Source organism: Anopheles merus, chromosome 2L (assembly GCF_017562075.2).
Source record: "Anopheles merus strain MAF chromosome 2L, AmerM5.1, whole genome shotgun sequence".
NCBI classification, from domain to species: domain Eukaryota; kingdom Metazoa; phylum Arthropoda; class Insecta; order Diptera; family Culicidae; genus Anopheles; species Anopheles merus.
The window spans coordinates 46,942,123-46,964,755 of record NC_054083.1 but is presented as its reverse complement, the minus strand read 5'-3'; the positions used below and the strand labels follow the sequence as shown (position 1 = coordinate 46,964,755).

Genomic DNA, 22,633 nt, shown 5'->3' with positions numbered 1-22,633 from the left:
AAACATTCGTATCGTCAACGGACGTGCACGATGCGATGGTGCTGTGAGAACATAGATAAAATTAGCTAGAAAAACGCATTTAATAGCCAAAACTCGCTGCGGAAAGTGATAGACAAACGTTATAGATACCCTTAAGTATGTTAATTATGTGATTTCTACCTAAAGTGATAGCAGTGTCGCAGAAAACAACGGTGCACGACGGAGAAGAAAGCCGACGCGTTGTTATGATCATTCCGCTTACATTGTGTTTTATTGGTTAACTTTTATGCTAAATGGAGCCCTTTTGTGCAATTAGATTTACAACGATTGCCCTTAAATTATAGAATTTCTTCATCAACGCTTGCTTCAATCCATCCAATCGTCCCAAAACCACCTGTTTTTGGCTCCGACAACAGACAGCTCTCGCAAGCCCACCAACACACTCTCACACCCGTACGCTCTCACACTAGCCGCGTGCAGGCCACGAACATTCCGGGAAGCGCTGCTCCGCCATTCAAACGTAACCGAACCGCAACCGAGAGAGGTTGTGCGCCGCTCGTGCTGCGTGTTGGTGTAGAGCCGGCTGTTTGTCAGAAAGAAAACGCGCGCGCGCCGCTTGTGTTGTGTTGTGCGCTGGAGGCCATTCCATTCTCGGATTTTTCGTTTTGCGATTGTGTTGTGTTTTGTGTCTGTGCGGGAGCGGTGCACCGTGCATTGTTTTACAGTTTTTTTTGCGACTGATAAAACTCTTGGTTCCATTTAATACACCGTTAGTGCGCGATCAATACACTTTAAAGGTCCGGCATTCAGGGAAACTGGATGCAACACACACCGTCCAAAAACGCCGTGTTTTCGTGTGTGGGTATTTCCGCTAGCAAGCAGGATCGAAGCTAGCTGTGTGTGGTGTTATCCAGCTCAGCAACTTCCTTCTGCTGCGTGGTTGGTGTAATTCCGTAGTTAGCAAATGTGTGTGTGTGATTGTCCTGTTAGCAGCTTTATGTTTGTGTGTTTACCGTCCATCATAGAATCTTGAAAATTGTGGCAACTCATTCAAGGGTTTTATATCCTCCGCTCGAACCTGCTGGAATACTGTAGAAAAGTGTCCCTTGTACTTGTACTTGTGCTTGTGTGTCCTAACGCTCCGTTCCGTGTGAACTGTTTCCCCAACCAACTACTCGTCTAGGAGTGCTAGTTCTTCATGGCTACATATCTACGACAGAAAGTGAAGAAATCCGTAAGTAATCTTGCAAAGTGCAGCTAAACTTTAATCCTTTTTAGTCTGTGATAGTCACATGACTGCGCTGTTTCGGCATTGAAAGCAGGGGCAGTAGAAAGGGACGAAGGACAAGAGAAGAGGGGGCGAGAAACAAAAATGTCTTCGGTTTGAAGAGCAAAGTAAACATTGCGTTCCGTTTCGAGGTTACGAATCCGTGGCAAAGAAGAATTCTCCCGTGCACATCACAGCAGCCCTGGACAACCAGTACCAGCACAGTGTGGAAGCTAGTTTCCCCAGTGTTGATCATCCTGTTTTATTTCGTACCTCGTTTTGTTTCGAAACGTTTTTTTCTTCTTCTTGCGATTAATTATACGAAGGTTAAAGCCCTTTTTTAGCCTTCCCCCTCGATTCGATTGCCGGCTTTGCTGAAAGCGCAACAGTTGTGTCCACGTATTGCGAATTTAAAATCCGGTTTTTATGTCTTACCCATACACACAGACACGTACCGCACGCACCCCCGCCCTCGCTGTGGCGTGTGCAGCATGAACTTTATTTTCCTCATTTTATCATCCTTCCTTCCTTGTTGTGTCTCTTCTACATGTGGTGCCCTGGCCGGAGACAGACAAGCAGCAGCAGCAGCACTAGCTACGCAAGCGAATTGCAAGAACAGGGGCGCAAACCCATTGCCGACACTGCCGCAGACGACGACTGCTCCGCCGCGGACCGTGCACGCTTCCTGCAGAATCCGGCCATACTAGATACGCTCGACTCCGTCCATCGGTCGCTGCTGTTCAACAATCTCAAGTTTGATACCGGTAAGTGCTGGTCCTGCTAGATGCTGGTGCGTTTTAAATGTTCTTATCATTTTAGACTGTTTTTTTTTTGCTGGTGTGTCCGTGGCGTGTTTTAAAGCCCGCCTGGAGCTGGATTTTTGTGTTTCTTCTGGGTGTTCTGCCTGGGGACGCATCAGTTCGGAATTTCATTCCAGAGTCTCACAATCAGTTGGAAGGTTTTTTGTTTTTGTTTGCCTGCTTAATTCTCCGCTCCCTGCAGGGCGGACAGTATGGATGGGCACCCTTCGCACAGGAACAAAAAAGAAGGAAGAAAAGGTTGCCGTTTGTGCATCCCATTCCCGCCCGATGTGTTGGCTTCTGCTGTGCGCTTGTTTTCTGCATGCGTAACCAAAAACTGAAGCAATTGATTCCAATTTCAAGGTTGAGTGCCAATGCAGCGAGGTTTTTCGGTCTCGTTGTTGTTCGTATACAGCTTTGTTGACACATCAGCAATTTAAATGTCGGTGTGTCGTTTTGTGCTTCTTGTCGTTTGCTTCAAGTTCAGCACCGATTTTTTCGCCCCAATTTTGATCAATTGGTTGTTAATTGAAAGAGTCACAACACACACCAAAGCAGATTTGTTTGCATTATTTTTAAAGTGTGGATTAATTGCACAATTTGATAGCACGGTCTTGTGGTTACAGTTTTGCGTTCCGCAGGCGAGTAATCTGAGAAATGGAGCAATTACTCGGTTGATATTGTTTGCATTGCAAGGAGGAGGTTGATACAGAGAGAGTGAGCAAAAAATCGTAACCACAAACTCACTATTGATTTACGCCCAACCACGCCACACGCCTAACATTGTGGCCAAACGGGAGAAGACAGAAGGCGCACGTGTTGATATTGTGGATTGCCTTTTGAGACGTGTTTCGCGTATCGCAGGGCCTCTCCCGACGGCAGTGGAGACGAAATCGTGGTTAACGTGGTCTTGTTTTCTTTACGTTTTTTTTCTCTCTCTCCTCTTCCGACCAGTCTGCCAGACGTGTTGTTCGTTTGATGGTTGAATTTTTAAATCCCGGTCAACAACGTCATCATCATCACCGTCGTCGCACATGCATATGTAATTCGCGCACATAATTTTCGAGAAAGCAGCACGGAACTTCAAGGCTGGCTTTGCGTGAACGATCGGTTGCGAAGGAGACCAACCAAACCCGGGGGGGGGGGGGGGGGGGGGGCAAAGCGTAAGCAGCAAAACCATCCGGCTGTTTGCATATGCTTCTACACCATTTTATAGCTTCTCTTTCTCGCTGCTTTGCTATTTTGTGTCGTTTTTTCCCCGACTGTCTGGTTCAGCAACGCTGCTAGCAGCATGAAGGACTCTGGCCAACCATTATAATTATACCCAGTCGCTCCATCGTTCGATCATAATAACACATAAAGAGCGACGTGGTGGTGTGGTGTGTGTGGAGAGCGATGGTGAGCATGCCAACCCGAGCCAGGTCAGGTGGCATGCCTGCCGTGCGGGCGGTTAATGGCGGTAGAGGGGCCACCACCCCAATCTCTACCATCAAATAGTGCGCAAATAGGCTGCTCATTGTCTCCGCAAAACAGCTTCCGTGATGAATACGACCGGAGGGTAGCGGCTGGAAACTACTCTGGTCGGCAAAATTGAGGTCGATGAAGCGCGGAATGTTGTGTGTTAGATGGTGTGTGGATGAAATATGATCCTTCCAGTAGGCACACACGTGTTTAAAGTGTTGACTCAAGTTGTGTTAAAGGAATCTCATCCGCTCTCTTTTTCTGTTGTAAAAATGCCGTAAGTTACAGATGGTTCGTTATTTATGTTTAAAACACACATTTACTTACATTGTTCTATATTGTAGGCAACAACTGTAACTTTCCTCCCGGGTGTGCGCAACGTGTACGAGCCTTGATACATTTTAATAGCACTTGGGTGCTTGTTGGCACACGCCAAACCGGTCGAAAGTCGGGTCGTTTGGGCTGCCCACCCTCCCCGCTCCAAGTGTGCAAGTTGCCGTTGACCAGCGCGTGCTCGAAACCCCCTTGCGGCCGCGTTCGCTACATATATATGTGTGTGAGTACGGTTCGAGCATAGGTTTTACCATTCCGTTTGTGGATGATAACAAGTGCATAACCCGCCCGGATTGGGTCTCGTAGACACTGTGCGTTGTGCGGTGCCGACCGTTCGTAACCGCTTGCTTGGCGCCGGACTAGGTAATGATTTAGCTCGACGCTTCTGTGTGCCTAATCAATTCTAACGGCTTACCGTGCCGGGCTCCACGTGACCTTTGGTTGGGCAAATCTCGCGCTTGAATAGCACACAGAAGAATGGGGGAAAAACCTTCCACTCGGTAGGTTAATGAAGAGAACTCCATTCACATGGTGTTGATAATGACAAAAAAGCGCTAATGGTGTGCGCGATGTGGTCGCTCGAGATGGTGAGCCGTGCTAAACAAACAGTAGATTACCGAACCATCGAGCGGTTAACGTTTTTCAACATTGAACGTTGCTCCAGAAGATAAGTCCACATGGTGTTGGTGCTCCAATTTTTTCCGTCTGCTTCTTAGCCGCCCAATCTTTCCCTCGATTTCGTATCATACGAATCGACACGGATGCGGGATCGTAACGTGGCCGGCCCTCACCTTAGCCTCGGATCTCCGTCTTGCTGTTTGCTTAGATTATTAGTGTCAAAGCGCACCGTCGTTTGTACCGATCCGGTACCATTACACACCGATCGGACGTTAAGGGTGCATTTGGTTACGGATGTGTTTACGGCGTAAGATAATACCACGTGAAGCAAATACACGTTTTGCTCCCTCTGCGGTGTCGCTGCCACAGTTGCAGCGGATATTGGAGCATATGGGAGTGAAAAGAAAAAAAGAAGGAAAAATGGGAAACACGCCGCGGTCACGGTGCATGTTTTATTTACTTAACATTAGTCTGCCGTCTCCCGTTTTGGTCGATATTTGATAACTGACCAGCAAACATTGCTTGCTCTCTTCTCCCGTGCGGGGCAACAGAAGGGTGGGTAACACATGCGTGATGAATGCGCTGCAGTGCAGGTACGGTGTGTAGCAGGGCAGTGCATGTTATTTATGGTGCAATGCGTTAAGTCGGTTTGAAGCGCGTGGATCAACGTGGGTACAAGCAGTTTGTTTACGAACGTAGAACAAATTTAAACAAAATAATGGATAAAGATGTTGCTTTTCTTATACATTCTTGTGGAACGATAAAAACATGACGTGAAGTTGGTAAGTCAGGTCGTGGATTTTGGTGTGGATTACTTATCAATATAGTTATATATAGAAGCATATTTTATACCAAAAAGCTACATCAAATTGCATCAAAATAACACGTGTTTCTTGTACTCCGTTTCTTCGTTCCTATAATTACACATTTTTTTATCCCTCTTCACGAGAAGCCAAAGGAATCGCCATGACCTACCCCAAGAAACGTTTGCCAATAGCGAGCAAACGACAAAATCAATACAAACCCACAGCCGAGACACGACCCGTGGGATTCAAAATATTCTAACCGTTTATATTTTTCATTCCACTCCACTAGCCACTCCAACCTTGCCCTCGTCTTTCCACCTCCATAAATGGTTCCGTGTGAAGATAAGAAACACCTCTCCGGCTCTTCGGCTCTCCCTGGGGTCGGCATACCGTGGCGTACGAAGGCAGAGCGAAGAAATCGAGCGCGTCGTACGGCGGCCGTCGTCTCGCCGTCTGCTGTACGGTGTTCATAACTCGCCGCGCGCTCCGTGTTTGTGTGTATCTCATGACCGGGCAGACACCTAGCGTCGCCTTTGGGAGGCTTCCTTTGGCGCAAAGAAGCGTGGGATTTCACGATGCATTTTCTTCTATGGCCCATGGTGCGGTGTGACGTTTTGTGTGCGGATTCTCCTTTGGAGTGGCGTACAACGATGCTCGCTCAATAATCACGCGGCGGACGAGCCTCCGGAGTTTGTTGACTTCCAACTGGGACGATTATCTAGCCAATCATCGTTTGGTGGTTGTATTAGATTCGCGGATCTTCCCACACACCCGGATAGTGACCGTGAACATCAAAATATTGTGGATTTTTTTGCTTCTGCGAAAGAAGAGGGTGGAATCTCGTTTCTTTAGATGATGTTTCTGCTTTGGCAAATCGATTTAATATAAGATTCGCAGACGAAACGCCGCCGCCTTGACTTGATGGACCTGTTTGCTGGGGTCTTGTTGTGGCGTGTCCTTAAAAGGAATTCAAGCACGCGGTAATGCCTTATTCGGTTACGTCTTTAGATGGCAAGTTGTATCAAGGGAGAAGACGATGCCTTAGAAGCTGCCGTGCTGTCCTGTCTCCTTTGCCGTCACTCTTATAAAAAAATGGGAAATAAACGGGAGAAATGCTTGCAAGATGCGGGTTTTGTTTATTTTGCTTCTTTACTTCACTCCGTACCGTTGCGAGAAAGATGAATTACACCGTTCCTTCTGGTCGAGGGTGTTTTTTTTGTCTCCTTCGTGAATGTCCCGCACAAGGGGTTAGTGTCCCACAGTGCGAGTCCTTGTTTATGGCATGGCACGGTCGGGATCTTTACGTTTCTTATCGCTTTTTCGAGGTGTAAAGGCATAAAAACCAACGAAACCGAAGTCGAAGGGGCTATCTTAGGGTCGCTACGGTTGCCCTACGGTCGTCTCCCAAGTATAGGAAACAAATGGCCATTAATTAATCGGATGTCAAGCGTGAGGATAGGTTTTGGGTTCCATTTTTTACCGTCCCTAAGCCGCTTTGTGGACGGACGCGTCTATTAATTCTCAATTTGATATGGTGAGCCGCGTGAAAAACGGTAGTGTTTACTCGGTGTGTTTGTCGGACATTTTTGAAAAATTGAGATATTACAAAGCTACTAGAAGCGATATCTAATGGGCCGACTGTTCAAGCGCTACTGTCTCGCCTATAAAGCGACGAGTCTAGCCAAATAATAGTGATAAATATTCTTTTGATTCCGCTTGAAAACTCACTACAATTTCTGCTTTGCTTAGGGACCTGTTTGCTCAAGACTCGTTGCCTCTACCTGCTGCTTTTTCAGGTTAATTTTATCCTTGCACTTGAAAATCGGTATGCAATCGAGAAACTCGTACCACTATCGTACACACACACAAAACTAACCCTTCTGTTTGTGGTGAAGTAAACTTCTCTTCCCTTTCATGATCTTCTGGATTGCGCTGGGCCGTCGTGCTGATGCTGCTGCTCTTTTTACAATGGATCGCGTTGTTGACGCCCCTGTCCGCGGGACGCCCAGCCCTAACCGAAACCTTATCATTTCAGTCTCGTCTTCACTTTCCCGTTCGTTCCACACTTCCGGTTTGTGTACCGTCTGGTCGGCGCGCGATGTTGAAAGAACCTCCAAAGTTCATCCGATACACGTTCTCTGCTGCTGTTGTTGCTGTTGTGGCTGCCCACTTGAGCTGCGAGCGTTCTATTCTTCACTTCCGTCTTGGCGTTTCCCGATGCGTGCGCTACGGTATTGCTGTACACGAGTTTCTACTGCTGCTTCTGCTGTTTTTGGTGTGTTTGCGCCATCGACGAAAAGCAGACATGCCGCCTTGCACAAATGGGTGAACCTCTGGCGTCTGAGGCGATCGGTTTTTTACTCCTTTGCCTCTCTTTATCGCCCGATCGGATCTCTAATGCCACAACAGCACAGCAGCGAAGCCGGAAGAGCAAGAAAGCTGGCGGGTGAAGAAGTGTAGGTATCATTGTATTTAATGGGTATTGTAAAACCCCTTCTGCGTGATCTCGCTAACCCTCGCTTGCCCCCTGTGCTCTTGTCTATCGACTCTTCTATCGGCCGCACGTTCAAGTGGTGTGTGTGTGTGGTTTATGTAAGTTTTGATGCTCATTTCTTAAGCATCTCCGGTCTGATGTACGACGAAACCATCGTATGTTTGGGAAATAATTTCACCTCTTTTTTCGGTACATCTCCTCCCACTAGCAGCGCGTACCTGTTTCATCAGGTCAGGCCAAAAACTTATTATTTCTTCCGCTTCGGGTGGCGTAGGAAACGCAACGGATTGAACTGAAAACCAGAAGCCGATGGTATATGGGTTTTTTTTTCTGGGGTGCTGACTGAACTAGCCGATGATGATATCCCACTGACGTTAAAGAGCCCTTGTGAATGCTTCCCTTGAAGGATTGCGGTTTAGGGCGTAAACTTTGCCCCGTTTTTCGAAAGATTAAAAAGGGGCTTTAAGGGTGGAGAAGAGTGTGTGTGTTTAGTGGCCCGTACGAGAGACTGTTTTGGGCTTCTTCAGGTCAATTGAATGGGCAAGCAGACGATGAGCACACGGATCATATAATGCGCGGCTTTAATTACACTTTGTATTGGGTCAGTACTTGTGTGTGTTGTGTGGTTTGCTGTACTTTTTTGGCTTTGCCTCTTTGCTGAGCGGAAGTAACCCGCTAAATGTTTTGCGCCTGTGAACATGTAATGATGCGTAAAAGAAATCGTCGAAGAAAACATACAGCGTTTTCCCTTGTGGCTCTGTGGCTGCTGCTGCGGGTGAGGATCGAGATCGTGTGAAGAAATTGGTTGTGGCAAATTTTTTGCTCCAATTGTGCTCTGGGGGTTTAATATTGTTTTGGAGCTTTCGTTTGATGTACCGCTGCTATGTTTGGCTATTGTTCCAATTTCTTGTTGAGTTGTAAAAACAAACCTATACGCCTTTTAAGCATTGGTGTTAGAGCATGAGCTCATAGAACAGTGGTTTAGTGTTCGGTCTGATACACCACAGGTTGTGAGTTTGAATCTACTTGAAAAGACCTTTACAGTGTGATCTTTTTCAGAACAAAATTAGCGTAGCTTAGATGTTCTTAATTGAATTCAATATTCAAAGACTTTTAATCATGCAATACATTTATAACGAAATTTGAACTCTCCAAACTTCAAAATCATCTTCAGGGAACGTCAGCAACATATAGGTTTTTGTCTCGATAGCGTGTTTTTTCTTTTATGATACGTTATCCGTAAAATTGATAAATATTGCCATTATCTACAGTTGTGTTGTGCTATATGGCCCGTGAGCGATCATCTTAGGCCTCTCACAACAACAGCAGGTTATTTCCTTTACGGCATGCCATGGCTTGGCATCGCTTCTTTCGTTCCTATTCATTTAATTACAAAATTGTCGGCACTCTCATAACCAATACCACCACTACCAAACCCCGGATGCCTGGCAAGAGGCGCTACAAACCTACTGGTGCTAATTTGATAATAATAGCTTCAATTGTGCCTAGCGCGTTTGTTATTGTACACTTTTATCGTAGTTCGCGTTTTTTGCGTTTCGATATGCAACAAACACACTATGCTTAGGATTTTTTTTTGTCGACGGGGGGTGTACTCTTTCGCATTTCGGCCGTGAAGGAACTACACCTGATCAAATTCCGTTTCGCCGTAACCAACTGGCGCGATGAATCTACTTCAATACCGCATTTCGCTGTATTCGTATGATGGAATGGTGGAAAGATAGCTGAAAATAATAAAACAAATCTCCTTCGTCGATAAGAAACGTTTAAACGGCAAAGGTGAGAGATGCAAGATCGCTGATCCGCGTGCGCGATCATTCCCTGATAGATGATTTGCAACAACACCATGGCGCGCACAATGGGGATTAAATTGATTTATCGATCGTGCTGATCGACCGGACAACAGCACAGCTTTCGTGTTCGTGGTGGACTGGTCTGGTGGTCGCGCGAATGTTGATTTACGCAAACTGGGGAAGTGACCTTTTAATAAGCGACGAACCGCGCACGCACCATCGCCAGCATTGAAGTCTCCCAATCAGCGATTTGGGGAAATTATTTTTTCTCTCCCTTTCTGCTGCCCTCCTTGCGCTAATTGGTACAGTTTTTATCGCATACACGCATACCAAAAGCAAAGAAACGATAAAATCGCATTTATGGGGACCAGATTTTGCAACGTTTCTCTCTGTTTTGCTCTTTTTCGCAAAAATGTAAAAAATCGCCAGCGGCTTTCCTCATCGGCTGTTTTGGATATAAAATTTAATGCTGCAATTAATTGCTGTGGTGGGTTCCATAAAAATATCTTACCTTATCAGGCGTAACGACACACGAAGAGAGGAGGTAGAATAATGGCAACAGAAACGTTGCCGATCTCCTCGCAAGTAACAACGCCGCGCACCGGCTCAACCGGCTTTTACCACTGTGCTGTGCTTCCTCGTGTTGGTGTTTTCGGCCAGTCAGCAGCCACCCCCCGTGCGGTGCAGTTGGTGACGTTCTTAACCGAGAAAAGCCGGTTTTATGTTGCTAAAGCTTGAAGCCTCTTCTATTTCGCAAGCTTTGACCGGTGCGGTGCGCAAAGCCAGAAAAGCCAGTGAACATATGAAGGACGCGGAACAGGGTGTACAACAATTTCTCCCGCCCCGGCGAACATTATTTATCTTTTCTTCCTCGCGTTTGGCGCAACAACTTTCATTGTTGTTTATCTTTGCATTGCGTGGCGGCGATTATTGGCAAGGCGCAGGCTCCAAGATAGTCCATTTCTGGTTTGTCCAGTTTTGGGCTGTCCAAGCGGGTGGGAATGTGATGCTGCAAAAAGGGGACAAGCAGCTACGGAGAAGAAGGAGCGACAGAATTTAACATCCCCACATACCGCATACACCGCCCGGTCCTTTGGATGTGATGGCGCGCGGGGGGGGGGGGGTTTGCCACGTCGTTATCCTCGCCTGTGTTGGTCCGGTCGGGTTGGGCCGGTTCTTCCCTTCCTCGATGTGGGGTTTGGAAAGTGTGATAATGGCTACAGAAGCAAGCTTGGCTGGAATTGGCCACCGTACTGTGCACATAATGATGAAGGCTTTAATCTCGTACATTATAAGATGATCAGCATTTGGCTTTAAATTTAGTGAGTTGTGCAATTATTCCATTTGAGTGTTAACCTATACAGTCATTTTATTGAGAAGTAAGACGTTAAATGAATTTAAACTATGCTTAGAACTAATGTATGCGCTTTTTATAAGCATTTTGTTGATTTTTTAAAAGATGAAATTCCATATATAATATTAAAATTACAAATTCAAAAAGAAACAAAAGAGCACTAAGCACTTAATTTCATGGTGCAAAATTATTCATTATTTAAATTCCGTTCCCCTGCGACTGTTTCAGATTTGAAAAGAGAAAACTGGTTATTAATTTCGTTACATTCAAAAACATACTTTCAGCTTCTCTCCGTCCTCTGCCTTCCCACACCGTTCCATGCCCGATTGGTCCTTCAATCAAGAACAACCGGGTCAACAATCTCTGCCAGTGTCCACGCCGTTCTTCCATACACACACATTCCAGGCCCTCAGAGCGACATAAAAATCGCGCGTGCATCTTGCGCCTGTTATTTTGTGCGCATTCTCTTCCGCGTGATTGGTGGCGAAAACGAGCAGCGGAACGCAAGCAGCAACGAAATCCTTCGGCGTTATGGGAGGAGAAAAAAAGACGAGTGTCACTCGTGGAAAGGAAAGGAACATTCACCTGTTGGTTGGTTTGGTTTGGTTGGTGATAGCGTCCGACGAGCGTTCCGAAACAGGATTTTCCTTACATGAATTGGGGGGAAACCTGTTTCTCCATTAGTGAACTCCTCCGGTGCGTATCTGCGCACCGATATCAAGAGCTTCTCGCGAGCTTTTGAATCCTTTTAGCTTTTGTGGAAGAGAAATACTTTCGCAGAGTTTTTTGATGTGCTGCCAGAAACTCCGACTCTAGAAAGTGTGTTTATGCACGTCACGTCACTTCGTATCGAGAGCATTTCTAAACAATCAATTCGTTAACACCCCGGTCAGTCGCCTGAAATAGATTTGAAATATGTCAAATCGTGCCGTTAAAATGCTTCACGGCGTTTTACGCTTGTTGAATACATAACGCCACCGATTGAAATTCGGATTCAGAGGTCGGCTTTGCATATTATATTAATTCTGTTAGCTGCCAGAATTGCAAAGGTATGGGCAGTTCCTCCCGGTGCTTGATTTAAACGTGCGCCCGGTCATTGCCATTTGCTGCCTCGGTGTGCTGTCGGTCGACCGCGGCCGATCGGGACAACCAAGTCAGTCGCCAGATTGCCAATTTCGACGACTGGCTTGGCTGTGATCTTCCTCTTTTTGCTCTCGTTGCCGGCAAATCGATCGCGCGCTCCTACTCGTCGTAAATCAGTTTCTGCATGCCAAGAAGCACCTATAAAAGGCAAAAAGAGGAGTAAAGGAATGATGGAGAGGAAGAAGTGTATGCGTTAAAAAAGGAAAATAAAAAGCTATTGTACAGGCGTGCCGTGGAGGGAGAAGAGAGAGAGAGAGCGCGCACACATCGTCCTGGGCCTGTGGCTTGATTGGGCTTTCAAAGGAGTGAACAAAACTGTCTTGACCTCAAATTGGAAGACGTTACTTAGTGGAGAGACACGCGGTGGAGACGGTTTTGCAAAAAAAAAAAGACAACCAACATGCAAGTTGTGCGCCAGAGTGAGTGGTGGTTGTAGTGAGAGAGGAATATTGTTTGCCAACGTGACGACACCACCGTGGTGGCCTACGCCAGAGAGACACACACCGGAGTTGCCCAGAGATGGTAATAAAGATGGTAATGTGTCAAAGCGAGGAGATAAATCGGGTGGTGCGGACCGATGAAGCGCGACGAAGGTCCAGGCGCGACAAAAACAGTAAACAGCAAAGGAGGAAGGAATGCAAAAACCGATGCGAACGCGGCAACTGGTTGCGCCGAGAGAGAAGAGACACAACACCATAACCACCGGCTCTTGATAAAAAGTGCACGCAAGCAAAGCAATAAGTTGAGCGTCTCTACGACGGTCTACGGGCGAGACGATTGATGAGCCAGGGGCATATTAGGTGGAGTTGGAGGCGACATTATCATTAAGTGTGCCTTTCTTATGGCACTTACTTGGCTGCAAATTGTAGGACCGTTGGATGCTTGGGCACGTAATGTTGGCGGTTATGATTTTTTTGAAATTAAAATCGATGCCATTACTCGCCCTTTAGCGTTGTGTTTTAATCGCATTTTTTTAGTGTAAATAAATTACTTTTGCTTCTTTTCTTTTTAGAGAACGAGAATATCAGCAATTTTGGAAAAACGTTCCGGTGCGTCTTAAACATTAAAAGGAATGCTTTTGCTCGTTATTTGAATTTAACGGCTACATTTCATCACAGAAAATGGAACCTAATGGCTTGGCGTTTTCCCTACACATACGCCCAACTTCAGGGCGAGAAGAAGAAAAAGAAACCAAAAACCAGTTCCGCCCTCCAGATATATCATCCTACTCATTTTATCATGAAATGTGTTAATGCACACTTGGCCTCGCGGCGCACCAAGTAACGCTCGCTCCAAATACAAACAGTTCGAATGCAATTGATCATTGGAGATGGAGGGTGAGGGGTAGAAGAAAAAAAAATCAGATCCATGTGACACGCGAGACACGGGTAAAGCCATCATCCCACCCATGCCATGCTCCCTTTTCGAATGGCCTTTGGAGAGTGCGTGGTTAGCATGGTTGGTTTGTTGTGTACGCTTAGTGTTTCCATAAAAAGAAGGGACTAGAAAGTCATAAAAAGTGTGCTCACTCTTATTTGTACATCTGGTATTGTTGTCGGGGGTTACAAACAAGACGTAGAGAGGACGGTTGTACTATCGTCGCACCCGCGTGGTGCTCTGTTGCGTTAACAAAAGATGCACTTGCCTTCTTCAAGTGTTTTTGTTGGTTGAGCGATTGATTCTGTTGCTGCCATCTACGAATTCGTCTTATCCGGGTGTACATGGGTACATCAATCTAGCGGTTGGTAGCAGCAGTAGCACCAAGCATCGCCGTTACCAGCCAGCATCATCGTCATCAATCGCCTTTTTGTCGCGTCTCTCTCTGCGCGCAAGTGCGATCGTGGCTGGTGGTGAGGGGAAATGAACAACTTGTGCAACGATATGCCCAAACTGAATGGGTTTCAATTAAGGCAATGCCGGGTCCGGAGGGCCCCTACGCTTTGAGCAACGCAGCAATGGAACTACGAAAAAGGGGATTAGGTGTTTGCGTGTGTAGCAGCAGCGGCTAGACCTTCGCTAGCTCTAGTCCCCGGTTTTTTCATGTTAGCTAATAGAGCAGTAATAGAGGAGATCTGATCAACGAGAAGGGGTTGGCTGTTGGTACTTTGTTGAACACTTGATTTTTCATTGCACCCCGTTTACACAAGGGAGCCCTCTTCGTAAATGATGTCGTTTAGTTTGCGGGATGTCACTTAACGGGTGAATATGAAATCCCCCAAATAGGGGTATATTTGTTAGTGTTTATTACCTTTTGGTTATGTCCGTTGAATGCTTCAAGTACATTACATTTGAAATCACCTAATTCTTTATTTTTCGATCATTTCCCATTGCAGATGAACACACCGACGGTCTAGACAGCACTTACACGATAAGCAGGGAAGGTGTACGCAAACCATCGGCTACCTACAGTCGAGTGCCGTTTTCTGCACCAACCACCCACGTCGACGAACACGACAACAAGGTAAATATTGCGGAAGCGTCGCCAGATGACAGATCGTCAGGCACGGAAGTGGTACTGCACGAGGAGGAGCTACAGTACGAGCGCGGCGGCGATTGCATAGCGGTTGCCAACGGCTATGAAAGTCTCTCGCTGGACGATGAACTAGAGGCACTGTTCGGCAGGGACTGGAACAATAATCTTAGCGGAAAAGCGGTCGCCAGTAAAGTGAAAATGATGGTGCAACAGTACGAGCAGGGCAAGGGCGGCCCAGTAAGGACATCGGCGGAACACCAGACGGCCGTGGAGCTTCGGCATCCCGATGTGTCCTCGATTGGTGAGGCGGAGACGAGCGATTTCGAAAGTGCCAGTGTGACGAGCGGCGGCAGCAGCGCGAGCGGAGGCGACGCGGGTCGACGAAGTGTGCGCACCAGCTCGGCGTTTAGTGAGGGAAGCCGCGATGTGGCCAGCATTGAACGGTTCGAGCTGGGGACGGTAAATCAGCCGCAAAGGCAGCCGGAAGAGCTGGCAGCGGGTCACAACACGATGATTACCATTAACATTAACTACCGATGTGATACGAACAATCCTCCGAGGACAAGCAAAGCTACGTGTGGGGAGGAAGGGGGCGTGGGGGTAAAAAATGTAGATATTGTTGTTTCGGCACCACCCGGCCAGGCAGCTAGGGAGGAAGGAAGCCGCAAGTCGTTGAAAAGTGATAATGCGATCGAGGGACGAACGGTAGAACGATACGTTCAAGCAGCTGTGGGAGGAGATATTGAAGAGCAGGAACTGATGGATTTAGAAAAGGAGGAAACGGAGGTGACCGACGGGTCGGTTACGAACGATTCTGACGGGAAGGGCGTTGAGCTGCTGCCAAAGCGTGATGCTGGTACGGGAAGTAAGATGGATCATCTTGCAAAAGAACGCCGCCGCAGTTCGTTGACGAGCAACCATCATCGGCCGTGCTACACACCGGAAGATGAAGAATATCATGACTGTGATGATCTGCACGAGTCAACGCTTTCCTTCTACGAGCAAGCGTCCTCCCAGCCAGTCACTCCGCAAGGGCAGAAGCAACGATCTTCTATTGCTAGCGCATCGCCCGTTGAATGTGTCGACGCATTGGACGGCGAGCAACCGATGATCCGAATCGTGCAGGAACTGTCGGAAGATCAGGCAGAAGTTACGTCCACCATAACGCTTAGCAAGGAGCAAGTGAGGGAAATGCAAAAGGCAAACAGCGCACGACGCAGTGGCGAGTCGGTAGAAGAGCTGAAAAGACACTCGCCGCGTGAAGAGAAGAGTAGCGTGCATGAAAAGCGAAGGAAATCTTCCACCAGCAGTAGCAATGGTACCGCCACAGCCACCACCACCAAGAAGCGTCACGATCGCTCGAATCTCCAGCGACAGCAGCGCATAATGGATGACAATTTCTGTAACGAAATTCTCGACTCGACCATTCATTTCGACCGGCTGCTTGGGAACGCTCGTTCCCAGCGGCACCAGGCGTTCGAAAGGGAGAAAGCGGCGGCCATTTCGCCCTCGCCTCCCGCAGCACGACCAGCAGCGGAGGAGTGCTTCAGTGATTCGGTCGTGTGCGAGCTGGTGTCGTCACCGGCCGACGAATCGTTCGATTCGGTCATGTCCGTCGGCAAGCTGGAAGGCAAGCCACGCTACTCGGGCAAAACGGTTGGCCGGTTGATGATGAAGCGGTTGAAAAAGCTGCAGGGAGGGGGGAGGGACGTTCCACCGAAGACGATCAACACGTCCGACGCTTCCACGAACTCCTCGCTGCAAACGAGCGGACCGAAGAAGCCACCCCGAACGTTTGCTGCCAACTCGCCGAAACGGGTGAGCGCCGCACTGCCGACTCCTTCCTGCCCGACGGCGAAGGATGTGGAAGGGAAAGATCCGTCCGACTACGGGATCGGCTGGAAGCTTGACTCAAAGCCCAAAACGCACCAGGTCGGCTGGAAGGTGCCGGCGGCGAGCGGGAAAAGCGAAGCCATTCCGGCACAGATTTACAGCATGCTCAACTACTCGGAGGACGAGAGCCGCAGAAGACTCATTAAGACGGGCAATTCGAAGCCAGCACCGCAGCAGCAATCGACCACTTCGAGAGGAGGGACCGGGAAGGCTAAGTACTGGCACGATGGGGAACCGGTTGGTCCGAAGCTCGATATAGACACGGTCGATGGGGTCAAGACGCCTTCCCGGCGGCACTCAACGTCGACCGATTTCGAAAAGTTTGTGCGGGAATCGAACGTGAAAAGTACACCACACCGGAAGAGCGACGCTGGCAGTCGAGCCGGCGACACTAGGCGGCGCATTGAGCTGTTCCTAAGCGAAGAGCGTCAGCAGCAGCAGCAGCAGGGGCCGGAGCGGAAGCTTCCCGGGGCAGACCGTCGCCGGCGTACGACGGGCGGAATATTTGAGCGACGCCGGCAGCAGCAGGAAAATTTTTTAGACGATGCCAGGCGTACCAACCACGAACCGCGACGACGGAAGAAGGTCTCGAAGGTGCCGAGTTTGGTCGCGGGTGGCTCTAAACACGCTTGCTGTTCTGCTGCTGCAAACGCCGCGGCTACTGCGACCTTGACACGTGGCAACGGCAGTGCCTGCAGCGGTGGTGGAAAGATCGAAAAGCGGCGCACCTTCCGCAAGGCGGCACTGTTGAAGCGGACGCGCACCCTGTTCGAAGCGTCGAAGAAGAAGATCTGGGCTATCAAGAAGTTTGAAACACCGAAGAAGCTTAATATCGTAAGTAGTGGTGGTGGTGGTGGTAGCACAGCGGCTTCTCCGTCCGACCGCGACCCAAACATCAATCGCAACAGCTCGGTGAAGAAGAAGAACAGCTTGCATCACAAGCATTTGGGCTACACGCCGGTACACCTGCGGTGTAAAACGTGCGGTTCAGGGCAAACCGAAGCAAACAATCGTGAGGAAAGGGGGGAGGAGGACGTTGTTGTACCGGTAAAGTCCCGCGCTTCGGCACAACAAGCAGCACCGGCACCGCGTGTCTTAAGTTCGAACTCTTCCGAGGATGAAAATAAGGAAAATCGGTTCGTTAAAAACGAACGGCGTCGTAGAAGCGGCGAGGAAGTGAATCGAAAGTCAGCCCGCAGCCTGAACTTTGCCTCCGTACCGCAGGAGAAGCGATTAACTTCGTCGCCAGTGGATCGGGACGATCGTGAAGCATCTCCGCGCAAGACCGGCAAGCAGCTAACGGAGCCAAAGTTCCTGAAAACGCTGCGCAATTTAAAAATATCTCCCAAAAGGATATTTCGCTTTGCTTCGCACTCCTCCGAAGCGGCACTGAACAATCCTTCGCTGGACGGCGAAAGCCATGGGCAGGGAGAGTTTCAATCGTTTGATGATTTAAATCTAGACAGCGTTGCGAATATGGGAGATTTTCTTAGCAACATTCGGAAGAAAATCGATGGCGAGTCGTTACAGCAAGCGAGCGCACGCCGGGGACAGGTAGCTGCGGTCGACGTGCATGATGGTGGGGCGGATCAGGAGGATGACGATCCCATCTATCAGGAGATCTCACCCAAGGGTAACAAAATGATTCTGAACGAGTTTATTAGCAGCGACACAAACAAACGCTACCTGATGGTGAACAACAATCCAAACATTCTGTACGCGATGGTGGAGAAAAGCAAAACCGGCGGTAGGTTGGTGCGTGCGCGCTCGCTCACCAATGTGCAGGGCACGGCAAGTGCTGCAGATCCAACGGTTTCTACGACTCCTGTCAGCAAGCCGCTGAATAATACGATCAAAAGTCAGATGAAACCGAGCAATCGGCGTGTGACGATGTCGCCGCACATGGAACGGTTCGATGCGGTGGATATGGAGGAGAGTAATTGCCTGTACCAAACGGCACTAACGACCAACTCGACCAATGTACGAGAGGGCGACAGTGGCCTGTATCGGTCAGCGCTAGCAAACAGCACGACTAGCGCGCGGGACAGCATCGGCCGGAGGGAGCCGGGCCGATCGTTGAATGCAACCGGAAGCACTAGCGCGAGCTCCACCCGTCGGTCGCTCTTTGCCCGGCACGTAGTACCGGCGGATCGTGATCGTAGCGCTGTCGTACAGCGGCACCAGCAACAACAGCAACAGTCAGCAACTGATGAGAGTGATATTTCGATTTTACAGGAAGAAGAAAGTGGGCACGACGACGAGGCCTCACTGGAATCGCGGCCGGACTCGGTGCCGATCGTGCGGGAACCGTTGATTGTGCGCGAGCGGGTCGAAGATCGGTTGTCGTCCGTCGTTCGTAGGGAAAACGAACGCTTCCAGCAGAAGCCAACCGGTGGGACAGCGGCGGCAGAACACCGTCACAGGGGTAGTAGACGGGAGGAGGAGGAGGAGGACGTGCTCTTGGCGTTCGAAAAGGACATCATCGTTGAGGAGGAAATGGGTGGGAAGAATGGGAAAGATGGCAAGGGGGGAAATTTAATACTGCTCAAGGCGCACAAATCGGTGCAGGTTAAGGTCGATGGCGGCAATGGCGCTGCCGCTCCCCTCGGGTGTTTCGATACGGACGGTGAGGTGAGTGTGGTGGAAGGCGAAATGAATGTGAGGTTGTAGATGACACCCATACTAATGTAACTACTACTTACAGATCGAATCGTTACGCAAGTACAATGACAGGGAGATCGAAGAGCTTGTTCACTCGCTGCACGACAACGTGACACTGTCGGACGTGGGGACGCTCGACACGGAGACGACCGCCTCTTCCTCGATGGGTGGGAACGAGATCGAGCACATCGGGTACGATACGGTTGATCTAGCTCCTCGCCCGCTGCGAACGCTGCAGAAACCGGCGAGCAAAAATCAAACCATCGACACGGTCGACGTTTCCGAGCTGATCAGTCACGCGCCGGACGACAGTCTGTGCAGCACCTCCAACCTGTCGCCGATCACCGGCTCCCTAACGAGCACTAAAATGTCCACCACCTCCGGGACGGCCGTGATGCGCAACCTGAAGGACAAGCTGCGATCGTCCTTCCGCAAGAGCAAAACGTTCATCAAGAATGAGCGCCAACGGTTGGCCAACTATCTGGAGGAGCGGACTGGGAGTAAATCGTCCTCAGCCTCCTCGTCGGCGGCCAACTCCCCCCGGAGGCGTCCCGTGGAGCAAAAAAACCACTTCAACACCATCGGCCACACACAGAGCGTGCAGCAATCGGCTGCCCGGCGCCGGCTCGAGTGCAGCGAGCAGGAGGAGTCGGACGATATGTACCGCTCGTTCACGGAGGGTAGCGGCAGCATCGTGACGGCGGGCAGCTCGATGACCGAGCTCAGCAGCCAGCACATGAGCGAGCTGATGCAGCAGATCATCCGGCAGGGGGACGCCCGGAAGCAGCTGAAGCAGGCGCTCGGCATCTGCCGCAGCACGCGCGAGTTCGAATGCTCGCCGGAACTGATCGAGGCGGAACGGTTGCTGCTGGTGGCCACGCAAAAGGAGACGGCGGTGCGCAACGAGCTGAACAAGATCGATTACCAGACGCACGGGATGACGCTGGCCGAGGGCAAGCGCGTTGGTACGGTCACGCTGAGCAATTTTGAGTTCCCGCTGAAGGAGGCGGCCGTACGGGATGCGCTGTTCAACTATTTTTACGTCGTGGTGTGCACGTACAAGCACGAGGTGAAGGCGACGGTCGCGAAGGAACGGCACGCGGATGGGCGGGTGTACTTGCGCGACTGTGCGATACAGTTCAGCAATCTGGACGCGAACTACGAGATCAAGGTGGAGGTGTTTGTGCTGCAGCTGCGCAAGAACGTGAAGAACTACAGCTTCGAAAGTCGCTACCATCTGGAGAAGGTGTGTGTAAACGTCCTTTTTAAATGTAGTATGAATTATGTCGCTAATTGGTTGTATTGTTCCACTTTGCAGGACTCGAAACGTCCCCTCAGCTGTCCTTCGCCGTCGAAAAAGCTGCGCGAAGCCGGCCGGTTGCTATCATTCCGCTCCAGCTCACCGAAAACGTTCGATTTCGACAATGAGTTTTCGCGCTTCAAATCGCAAGGCTTCCTTACGCTCACGTCCTTCACGCTGCTGACGGCCAACGGTGCCGCCGAGGGCGACGATGCACCGGAAGAGGAGAGGCATTTCGATGCGACGTACGCGACCGCCCGCACCAGTCACAACACGCACCTGTCCGCGATGCTGGAGGGTGGCGATGGCGATGAGGAGCTGCTGGCCGAAGGCCATTCCTACTACTCGACGACGGGCCATTTTCAGCCGGTCGTCTGCCGACGGGGGGACGACCAGAGCGTGCTGTTCATCGCGGAGGAGTTCAAGTATCTGACGCTCGACTCGATGGCGTACACCTCGAACATGGTCGGCACGATCGGCATGAGCGTGCGGAGCGAGGTACGGTTCGACGGTTCCGACATTGCCGGCTTTCTGGACGTCGGCGAAAAGGTGGAGGGCAGCGACGAGAGCATCACCTGGAACCGGCGCTGGTGCAAGATGAACGGGTTTATGCTCGAGTTTTGGAACTATCCGCAGGAGTGCCAGGAAAAGGTAAGCAGTAGTTGTTTGCGAATTCTTCTTTCCTCCCGGTGTCGTTTGTTTTATCACTAATCGTTTCTACAATCCTTTCACGTCATCCGTTAGCAACCGATACTGTACATCGATCTGGTGAAATGTATAAACGAGCGGATACAGCTGGCCGATCGCACGATCTGCTCCCGTCCGCGCACGCTCAAGGTGGAAATATTCGCGTCCCGGGTGGCGGCCGGTGCCGGCGCTAGCTGCAACAGCAGCGGCATCGGCAGCTTCCGAAGCACCACCGGCCGTACGACGAGCCCAAGCTGCTCGGCCGGTGATCAGGACCGGGACGGACTGCTTCGACCTCTGTCACCAGGGGAGCAGCAGCGTGGTGGTGGTGGTGGTAGTGGTACGCAAAGCCATAACAATGTCATCTGCTACCTGCTGGCGGCAGACACGCAAAGCGATCTGAAGAGCTGGCTGGGTGAGCTAAATCGGGTGGTGAAGTTTTTAAAGGAATGGAAATTCTGAGTGTGCACCGGCGCCGCCCCGGGGGGCCAATGTGCAATAAACCGTCCCTTCCCCATGGAGCGAAGCGCGCACCGTGAAAGCGCGTAAATGTCAATCAATCGTCCGCCCACACACAGAACTTGCCTTTAGCTTATTTTGTTAGTCACAATGCTGTTTAGGATCCTTATTAACCCCCTTCGAATGGGCATTTTGTAGTGAAATAGTCCGTAAGACAACGCAGCAGCTAGCGCACAATGTTATTAGAAATAAGCTCTCTGAGTGAAGCAATTAAGTGTGGTTGTAGGAAACAAAAAGAAACAAAAAAAGACGAAAAGAAGTGCCTTTTATCACACTTGCTTAACAGCCTAGGAAAGATTTCATTAGCAGCTACGGTCGATGGGGTGTCGTATCCCAACAACAAGACTGCACTCCGCGGGTCGTGGAAGAAGTCGTCAATGAGAGCTGTTCTAAAGCAATCGTTGTGCTTCTTCCGTTCTCCGTCTCAGCCCGGTAACGGTGATTTAGTTTGATAAGCATTCTAGTTGGTTTGTTCTGTTTTCCGTTTTAAGTTTTGGACAGTGTTTATCTCTACATTGGTTTGCTCTAGCGCACATTCCTACCAGTAAGCTGGTTTCGTTAAGGATTTTTTTCTAAGCTAAGAATGAGAACTTTACAATGTTATGTTATGTCAAATATCATCATCATACCCAGTAGGGCACATCGTTTGCGGATCAGATCATACACGATATCAGCTCATTTTCTTCTCACTTGAATTATTGTTAAGCGATCTCATGTACATACTTGTAAAGCACCGAATGTTTTTGAATTAGACTGGCCCGAAGCTAGCTCGCTTGCTTTTTCGGGTGACTTATGTGAGCGAATAGTAGGGAATTCTTGTTATTTAATGTACGTAGAAGTTAGCGTCAGGTTCAAAATTGTTCAATTATTAAATTCAAATCGGTCTCTTTATGACGCGTAGCGGGACGGTGGAGTGAGTGAAATAAACCGCTTTGTGAGAAACAATGCATTACAAAACAAACGGATCAGCAACCCTCAATTCCTTCACAATTTACATTCGAAAGTGAGCCATTTCTTTGATTTAGTAAACGAGT

General features: G+C 49.4%; 1 protein-coding gene across 2 annotated transcripts; it reads left to right on the top strand.

Moving 5' to 3' along the window:
- Positions 1 to 173: 173 nt before the first annotated feature.
- Positions 174 to 22,558, top strand: LOC121594153. 2 transcript variants are annotated; one of them, XM_041917166.1, is made up of 7 exons: positions 174 to 837; positions 1,005 to 1,213; positions 1,818 to 2,010; positions 14,400 to 19,063; positions 19,137 to 20,339; positions 20,412 to 21,044; positions 21,138 to 22,558. In XM_041917166.1, exons 2-7 carry the CDS (start codon positions 1,178 to 1,180, stop codon positions 21,540 to 21,542), a joined length of 7,134 nt encoding a protein of 2,377 aa, XP_041773100.1. In that variant the 5' UTR covers positions 174 to 837; positions 1,005 to 1,177; the 3' UTR covers positions 21,543 to 22,558. The 2 variants fall into 2 exon arrangements, with proteins under 2 accessions (XP_041773100.1, XP_041773101.1); XM_041917167.1 differs by having other exon boundaries at positions 176 to 1,213; positions 14,400 to 17,266; positions 18,668 to 19,063; positions 21,138 to 22,556.
- Positions 22,559 to 22,633: the final 75 nt, after the last annotated feature.

Coding starts and splice junctions, on each gene's coding strand:
- LOC121594153 (XM_041917166.1), top strand. CDS start 1,178: ATGGCTACATATCTACGACAGAAAGTGAAGAAATCC. Junction 1,214..1,817: donor GACAGAAAGTGAAGAAATCC/GTAAGTAATCTT, acceptor GGCCGGAGACAG/ACAAGCAGCAGCAGCAGCAC. Junction 20,340..20,411: donor GTCGCTACCATCTGGAGAAG/GTGTGTGTAAAC, acceptor TCCACTTTGCAG/GACTCGAAACGTCCCCTCAG.